This window comes from Setaria italica, chromosome IX (genome assembly GCF_000263155.2).
Source record: "Setaria italica strain Yugu1 chromosome IX, Setaria_italica_v2.0, whole genome shotgun sequence".
In the NCBI taxonomy this organism is placed as follows: Eukaryota; Viridiplantae; Streptophyta; class Magnoliopsida; order Poales; family Poaceae; genus Setaria; species Setaria italica.
In genome coordinates this window covers 11021907-11031258 of record NC_028458.1, presented here as the reverse complement: position 1 = coordinate 11031258, position 9352 = coordinate 11021907, and the positions used below count along the sequence as shown (strand labels likewise).

The window sequence follows — 9352 nt, the reverse complement described above, 5'->3', positions numbered from 1 at the left end:
TTTCGTTTGTGGCTAGAAAACATGGATGGACCAGTAGAGAACATTGCGGGACATGATGATGGCGGGATGGCTGTAAATCCTTACGATGGAGAACAGCCAAACCCATACAACGATGTGGAGAAGCAGTACGGTGAAGAGCTGGGTAATCAGTACGACGAACAACCTGGTGCCCAGTATGATGATGGGTCTGGGAACCTGTACAACGAAGAGCAGGCAAACTTGTTCAGCGAGGAAACCGGGAATCAGTACAATGAGGAGCCGGCAAATTCTTACCAGGAAGAGCTGGAGAATGCATACAGCATTGAGGATACGAGCCGACAGGACAACTCGCAGGTTAACGTTGAGGATAACAGATGGCCTGGTTGGCCAGGAGAGAGTGTTTTTCGTATACTGGTTCCAGCCCAGAAGGTAGGAGCTATCATTGGCCGCAAAGGGGAGTTTATCAAGAAGATGTGTGAGGAGTCTAAAGCGCGCATCAAAATACTTGATGGCCCACCTGGTGTACCAGAAAGAGCGGTAAGTGCCGTTATGGGACCGTGTATTTGATGAAAAGTTAGTAATCTCATCGCTTCAGCCAGCAATGGGACTATTAAGTGATATATTTTTAGAACTCGTCATGGTGTCATTAGGTATAGCAGATTCGTACATGAAGTTCAGTTGTTTTCTTGCAATTACACACTTTGGGGTACAAAATGATCAGCTAGGTACATCTTGATACCCCTATGCCTAGTTTCCGTGCAGCCCCACAAGTGCAAATAAGATCCATTATATTGACTTGGCAATTAAAATCCACATTTAGTCATTTCTCCTTGATATCTAGATATCTGTATGGCTTTTTGTGTGCATAATAATGCCTGAAAGCTGGAGTTGGACTATGCTGTTGCTCGTTGCACCTTTAAAGCATCATAATAATGGGGTAAATAGAAAGAGTAAAGTTGAACAGATGAACTTCTGTTACTGGATCTTAAAACAAATTTGCTGCGTCTTCCTTGAAAATTTAGGAACAGTTCTGTTTTCTCTTAGTTGAGAGCCTGCAACAATATAGCTGTAATTGGTAATATTTTCCTTAACCAGTGTGTCCTTTCCGTTCAGACTTCTACCTAGATCTGAACCTTTGTTTCTTTATATGCGTATTTCCATGAGCATTGAGCAGTAAAGATGGCCCATAATCTGCAGCAAACAATCTCCAGGCTAGCATTTGTTTTGTGGACGATGTTGTTGTTCTTTAACATAAAACTTCGTACCAGATTGTTCTGTGTTGAAAATTGTCCTATCTTAAGCACTTCTTTACTAGTGTTCCAGCAGAATCACTGACTTGAACCTGTTTTTCTTGACAACCACAATGTCACATGGTTTATAAAACACCAGAGCTGTGTAACATGATTCATTTTTTAGCGTATTATATTTTTGCTAAGACTCTTAGTTGGGAGTATCCTTTCTTTCTAATAATTGATACTTAATAGCTGTGCCACAAGTCAACGTAAGAAACATAGTTAATATTTTGACAACACTCAGGAAGCCAAAAAAATATTTAAGCTCTCCGCTGTAAAGAAAGTAGCTCAAAAACTGACTTCAAACATAATATGACCATCTACCAAAGACCAAAATTGAATAGCTTTGATAATAATAACACAGATTAATGTTTGCAGGTTGTGACTGCAGTCTAAGATCCCAAACAAAACAACCTTTTCCCAAAATGGATGAATTGACATGGTTCTGAAACTCCAGTTTTTATGCTCCTGTGCTGCAAATATGAATAGGTCATTTGAGTGTTGGATGAAGATCCCTTTCAAGATGCTCCATAAACTATCCGGTAATTCCACATCCTTTTTTTTAATTTTTCAACTAAAAGGAATAACTAAAGGGAAAAGGGTAAAAGGATAAAAATGCATGCAGAGTTGCATTTAAATGAATATGCAACATGTACTACATAACTTAAAAAATTATTGGTACTAAATTTGGCTCGCGGAGTATAAAAATGCATACACTTGGAAAACTACTGTTATGGAACTGTTTTTTTTTTGTATTCTGGAATTAAGTTAAGTATTTTGTTAAGAAAAGATAAATACCTATTTACATTATATCAACAAGTGAGTGAAAGATAACGAAACGTATCTATTCTTCATTGGACATTGGTGAAGGACAAAGAAAAAAAGTTGACACATTTAAAATAATGAGGGAGTCTTTATAGAGAAGGTTGCTAATTGAATAACAAAAGAAAAACAGTTCTGATTGCCCACACTTCTTGAACACTGCACAATACTGTTGACTAAATGTGTAGGATGGAATGCTCTTCTGATCTTTTGGGAGGTCTTGTTTGTAAAGCCGTTTCAGCATCAGATGCTTCTGTTGCTGTGCGCCGACTGCTGCATTTACAATTGTAGTATGAATTAAGTAAACTTGACCTTAAGTAGGATATCATCTCAAGATATTTGGAAACTATTAATTTACGAGGAGGTGGTAAATGTATACTTGACATCATTATATCTAACAATACTCCAGTAAAATCATAGTTTATTTCTTTTGTGGAGGGAGACATCATTTAACTTTGCTAGTGATGTGTATATGTGATCTCTTGATTATACACCAGCTAGTAACCCAACCAGCAAAGTTTCATTATATTTGTGAATGATAGTATCATCATACCATATGCCATTCATTGTGTTCATACTTCTAACCATTAGGCAATATTAATACTTTTCTCTGGTAACATCTCTTTTTAACTGTTAATTAATATTGTGAATGTTGTCACTTTCTCCTTTAAAGGTAATGGTTTCAGCAAAGGATGAACCAGATGCACCAGTATCTCCAGCTATGGATGGTTTACTTAGAGTTCATAAAAGAATAACTGATAGTTCAGATGGTGAATCTGGTCAGCCTCAAAGAAGTGCTGGTAATATTGGACCAACACGGCTTCTGGTTCCAGCTTCGCAAGCTGGCAGCCTTATTGGAAAGCAGGGAGCAACTATTAAATCCATACAAGATTCTTCAAAGTCTGTTGTCCGTATTGTTGGTAAGCTTTCGGCATATTTCTATGCTAGATTTCTTCCTCTTTGGCACGAATTGTGTCCATATCTACATGTTGTGACATGCAACTCAGTTAAATGACCATGAGAAAATAGTGGTACTTTCTCAATTGTAGTTCATGTAAATACTTGTGCCTTATTTGCTCCTTCAATGTGAATATTAGATGTTCTATGGTTTTAATTCATTGTGCTATACTTTTCTTCAGAGAATGTGCCTCCTGTTGCGTTAAATGATGACAGAGTTGTGGAGATACAAGGTGAGCCTCTTGGTGTCCACAAAGCAGTGGAATTGATAGCAAGTCACTTAAGAAAGTTTCTTGTTGATCGCAGTGTTCTCCCATTATTTGAAACACATGTAAGTTCTTAGTTCTGGTATCTTGCATTCCTGTATGCAACAAGTGTCTTGAATGCAGTGTGTGACCAGTGTAAGTTTCAATCTCTGCAGATGAAAATGCACAGTATGCAGAGGGAGCAACCAATGCCACCTCCCCAGCATTGGGGCCCTCCTCAACCCTGGGGTCCTCCTCCAAACCTACCTCCAGGTGGTCCAGGTTTTGGTGGAAATCCACAGTTCATGCCTCCAAGGCCACAAGACAATTATTATCCTCCTCCTGATGTCCCCCCTGCCCCTGTGGAAAAGCAGCCACACTATGGTATTTCTGCATATGGGCGCGAGGTCCCACCAAGCGGTGTTTCTGCAGCAGGCAATCAACCGCCCTCTCATGCAGGATCCCAGGTTAGTTCTATTGCACTTGATCTCAAGATGATTTGTGCATTTATTTGATTGGTGGGTTAAGCAGCAACTGATTTTTGTGTACTTTTGAAAGGTGACGACACATAACATGCACATTCCCCTTGCCTACGCTGATGCTGTGATTGGGGCAGCTGGTGCTAGCATAAGCTATATCCGTAGGCACAGTGGTGCAACGGTAACTATTCAAGAAAGCAGAGGTGCACCTGGAGAGATGGCTGTGGAGATAATTGGGACTGCATCTCAAGTTCAAACTGCCCAGCAACTGGTCCAGGTACCGTGTATGCTAATCTAGTAATCTGCTTCAAGTTTTTTGGAATTATTATAACTATCTTTTGTATGAAAACATGTTCCGCTCGTTCCTTTATCCTCATTTATGTTAACTAATTCGACCCGTTACTTGCAGAATTTCATGGCAGAAGCTGCTACCCCAGGCCCACCGCCAGCTTCTAACCCTCCTGCTCCGCCAGTTGATCCAAGCTACGGCTCCTACCCACCACCATACGGAGCCGCTCCATCCTATGGTTCTTCGGCCGCTGCGGGCCCTCCTCCGCAGTACAACGGAGGGAGCTACGGTGGCCCGACCTACCCTCCTAGCTATGGTTATTAGTAGGCAGTAGCAGCACTCTAAGGGTTTGTTATCTTCCTTTTCCTGGTGTGATGGCAAGGATTTGGTTCCGAATAATGGCAGTGCAGTGCTGTATGCTCTCCTATCCTTTCTCATAAAGATTATTACATTAGACACGTTTATGTGTTGCATGCTTGATTAGTGTTCTGGGTATGTTCGCGGCCCATTCTATGCAGCCGACACAAATATTTCTGTTGCATGGAGCTGGAGCATGACCGCCTGACAAGAGTAAGACTGCAATGCTGGTGATCCACCGAAAATGCTGCGATCACTGGAATGCCTCGCATCGCTATTCGCTACGCCGACCAGACCACCTGGTAGGCTATAGCTTTGCTACTTCGACGCTATCCGCATGTTTCTCTGTCGGGCTGCACTTATGGGCGACTAGCTTGTGGTCTTGTGGGCAAACATCAAAACAAGATGATTCAGAGTTTGATCAGTGAGATGTATATGGACAGAGAGAGGTTTTGATACAACTGACAAGAGAAACGTGTCGACCTGCCTCTACTTTTCCCGTCAATTCGGTTCACTGGACATGGAAACAATTATTGACGAGGACAATCCTATCTATTCAATAGTTGAAGTCTCCAAAAAAAAGACAGGAACAGTATGAAAGCAAGGAACTGTTGAGATGTCGATTCAAACATTCAAGCAACACGATAACCGACCAAGAAGACACAGCAATAAAGGTTGCAATCGCGTCAAAAGTGTCCAGGACTCAGTATAGTCAAGTACGCAGGAATTGTGTCTAGCACACGACAAAATGGAGACAAAAAGAGAAAACAGGGCATTGCTTGGCAGCAAAGCCTAAACCATGCGAGGAATTCCACTCCACTATATTGGATAACTAATTAACAAGGAATGAAATCGGCTAATTTCGGCGATAAATGATGACTGAAAAGTTTCATTGCCCAATTTCGGCGATAAATGTTTGACTCAAAAGTACGGTTCGTGTGAAACAGTGCAAATTCGGGTCAGGCTACTGCACAATTGACCAAGTACAGCAGAGTAACATTCGACAAGTTAACAGACCGATCGATGAACGATGGACACTAGAGCTTGGAACATGTTAACGACAATGAACGAAGATGAGACAACGAAGCAAAAAGTTGAAACCAAATGCGATACAATGATATCGTTGTGGACACTCGCGAGCTTAGCGTGTGCATATGTGGTGATTTGTATGCACATGCTGACATGCACCATCCTTGTAATTGGGGGGAAATTATGAGGGATTGTTTCACTCAAAATCAAATACAATACGAAAAGATGACCATCCTATGTTTCGGTTGCTCAAGAGTTTGAACTTAACTAAAGTGCAGAGGGTGTCGTCTAGGTCTCTAAATTATTAATTTAATATATATATATAAGTCCCTAAACTCGTTATTTATGTCATTCAATGACCAAATATCAATATTTAGCATATAATTGACAATATGGAAATATATCACTCTCTCCATCCATCATGATCGAAGTGGAGCTATCGTCCCGACTGATGTGCGTGAGAGAGAATGGGGAGGATAGTAGAGGATGACATGTGGATCATAATGGAATTTTCTATGTTCTTTTCATTGACTTTCATGTGAGGCAACAATGATATGAACGATGTCATGCCCATTCCTAGATGCAGCCTCTCTATTCCCGCATACTATTAACTTACATATCAACGTCCCTAAACTTACTAAGTGGTTCGCTAGCTCAAGGTCCAAACTTTCATATTGCCATGTATAGTTTATTTGTAGAATTGGAATCTAAATAAAGCAATTAAGTTTGGAATCCTAATTCACCCTAACCTCAACCATGCTCTACCCTCTCCTCTTAGGATCTCGCGGTCCTTACGGTTAAATATCTTAGAAGATGTTTGGTATGAGAAACGGGATGATCCATCATTGCCTCACTCCTCACATTTTTATTTCGTTTGGGGATTGGAATGGGTTGACGACCCGTCGGCCATATCATCAAAATTAATAGAATGAATCCATGATAGACCATTCCATTCCAGATGAGGTTGGTGATTCCTCAAACCAAACGTCCTTTATAGTATCTCTAACTCTTGAATTCTTGGAGAAGCTGATGTTTGTAGGCTAAAACGATGTTTGCTCAAGATTAGAAAAAGAAATAATTCTTCTACTACCGAGCTAGACACCCTTATCTACCCTGATGAGCTCTCCGAAACAGGCGATGTACCTCGTGTAAACTAACAGCCAGAAAGCTCGGATTCCGCTCCCCCTAGCTTTCTTTTTACGCATACTAATGTTTAAATTCACATGCTTAATTTCCTGCCTCGTTCATTTCTTTCGGTCACCCTGGTCGTTTGTTCATGCATTCACCCAGAGTTTCCACTGGCAAGGTTACCGCAGGTTGGCCAGGTCGGTCTCCTGCCAGGTCGGTGGGGAGCAAAACCAAACCCCTAAACCGCGTGACAGGGACACGAGCGGGCGTTTTGTCGAGCCTAAAAAAGGGCCGCCGGTGAGTGAAGTAGCAGTTGTGGGTGGCGGCCGCAAATTTGGAGTCACCCACTGATGAGCACGCACCCATATCTCATCAAGCCTTAGTTTTTCTTCGGTCCTCTAGCTTTTTGCTTCCTAATCCCCGCGTACGGAACTCTGACCATTCTCTCCATCTGGCCATTAGCGAGCTCGTTGATCATCTGACGCATAGTTAATTGTGATCCGAGCTCCCTTTACGGCCATATATATATAGACGACGGCCACATGCGTAGCTAGCTCCCTAAACCGCAACACAAGCTGACACCTCTCCAGCCTCCACCCTAGCTTTCTTGATCATCCATCAAAACACAAAGTATTTAATTTTGAGGTCATTTGGTAGCAGTGTTGCTGGAATTTTACAGGAATCTCTGTCCATAGGAAACAGTTGATTTCACTGTTGGAGCTAGTGTTCGAGAGAAACTCAAGGATACACTAACAAGCAAGGTGTAAGCAAAGGTTGGCCGTGGATCATGGCTAGGAGGACTCTCCGGCTTAGCTCGACGGCACTTGCTGCAGCCTTCGTCCTGGCGCTCGTCGTCGCGGCCTCGTCGGCGGCGCGAACCGTCGGCGCCGGGAGGCCGGCGCCCGCTGATGATCACCTGCATGCGGCCATGCGCGCCACGGCGGCGGTGGCGGCGGCTGCCACGAAGCAGCCTGCTGATCAGACGGCGGCGACGATCGACGCATCAGCCGGGCCCTCGGGGTGCAGCAGCAACCCCAACAACGGCGGCGGCCGGTGCCCGGGCTCGCACCGCCAGATATCCAGCGGCAACTCAAACCAGACGACGGATTAATTAGTGTGGCCGACTCAAGTTTGTTCCGTGAGGTTATATATATAGATATAGGCGTGCATGCCACATGCATACACATACACATGTTGTGCATGCTAGCTACCTCTTGCGTTGTTGCGTCCATGTAGCTAGTAGGCTGGCTACCTTTATTTTGTGCATGCGCATGTTTCGTTAGCTGCATGCTTAGACTAATAATGGTGCTTCAAGCGTAGTAGCTGTTTGTTCCATTTTGTGGGTCTTGTATCGCTGGTGAACTGTTACTGAACCTACAAGTTATTAAGTTAATATGTGATCTTGTGGGTGTTGTTTAGTGAATTAATTGGCATGCGTTCAGCATTATTAATTCTTCGTCAACTCGATGCCACCGTGCGGTAGTAGTGCTAATGCTATTCAAACAATGTGACTCTGCGATTCATACATGTAAGGAGTAGTTATCACCAGCTACTTAGCTGGCTCAATACAAATAAACGTTTATTACGCCTGAAAAAAATACGCCGTGATTAGAAGCCTTGCTAATATAACTCGTTCGCACGTACGACAAGGGTAGAGATTAGCAAGCTACTATAATATTCCTAAAAATCTGAAATATTAAATTGAGTGAGTTTTCAAAAATTTAAAACCTTTGTTTGAATTGTGTGCTCATTTGAAATTGGAAGTCAAATTCTCCTCTTATCTAGAAATTCCCAAATAAATAAATCTCAAATCAATTTCAAACTTGTGTGCTAGTTTATTTTGGCTCTTTTTGAATTTTATTTGGCTTTCAAATCTAAGTGTGTTTGAATTTTAAATCCAATTCAAAATTCATACTAAATATAAATAAAACAAAACCTAATCTAACCTACTAACTAAACCAGGCCAGCCCGCAGCCGAACTGGCTTGGCCCGCCTAGCCTCTCCCGTAGCAGCCCATTGGACTGGCCCAGCCAGCCAGCTGGCCTGCCAGGCCGCTGCAACCCTCTCCCTTCCACCGATGACACACGGGTCCCGCACATCAACCACCACGCCCCTGTTCCCCTTTCTTCAACCTCCGGCCGTACGCCTTGCGCGCGATGGGACGGCCACGCCACCCCAATCCGCGATGGTGCGCACTAACGCGCCCGTGACCTCGCACCGCTCCCTGCGCTGGCACCCGTGGATGGCCGCCCCGCCGCCCCGCCGAGCTGCCGCGCCATCCTAGCCGCCCGCTCGCCGGCGCCGCGCCCCGGTGCCCTAACCCTAGCCGCGCACCCCACCACTATAAAAGGGAGGCCAACCCCCGGCCTCTAACCATCAATCCGGGGTTCCCCCAAGCCGCCGCCGCCAGTTGAGAGGAGAGGAGGAAAGGAGAGGAGGGAAGGAGAAGTGAAGAGGAGAAGAGAGGAAGGGGAGAAGGTGGAGCCGGAGCAGCTGCTCGTCGCGAGGAGGAAGAGGCCACCCCGGAGCTGCTGTCCCCTGCATGCAAAGTGGAGGAGCAGAGCCGAGGAAGCCGGAGTTGCCGCCGCCATCGCCGTCGTGCCGCAAGTCCACCCCGCGCCAGCGTCCCTCTTCTTCTCCGCCCCTCAGTGAGTCACGCCACCGCCTCCCTCGCCTTGTTCTAGTCCGGCCGTCGTGCCACATAGCCTGCCTGCCCGGCCTTCAAGCCACATGTCGTACATACATCTATAACTATGCCCCCAGCAATATAAGGTG

The 9352-nt window shown here is 44.3% G+C and overlaps 1 protein-coding gene across 1 annotated transcript; it reads left to right on the top strand.

Moving 5' to 3' along the window:
• LOC101773775 (flowering locus K homology domain) lies at positions 1-4558 on the top strand. Its single transcript, XM_004982329.3, has 6 exons — positions 1-516; positions 2767-3013; positions 3233-3381; positions 3472-3762; positions 3854-4051; positions 4184-4558. The coding sequence occupies exons 1-6, from the start codon at positions 22-24 to the stop codon at positions 4385-4387; spliced, it is 1584 nt and encodes a 527-aa protein (XP_004982386.1). The 5' UTR covers positions 1-21; the 3' UTR covers positions 4388-4558.
• The last annotated feature ends 4794 nt before the right edge of the window (positions 4559-9352 follow it).

Bases quoted from the DNA above. Each gene is read 5' to 3' on its own strand.
- LOC101773775 (XM_004982329.3), top strand. From the start codon at position 22: ATGGATGGACCAGTAGAGAACATTGCGGGACATGATGATGGCGGGATG. The intron at 3,382-3,471 runs GTAAGTTCTTAG...CAATCTCTGCAG, and splicing joins TCCCATTATTTGAAACACAT to ATGAAAATGCACAGTATGCA. The intron at 3,763-3,853 runs GTTAGTTCTATT...TACTTTTGAAAG, and splicing joins CCTCTCATGCAGGATCCCAG to GTGACGACACATAACATGCA.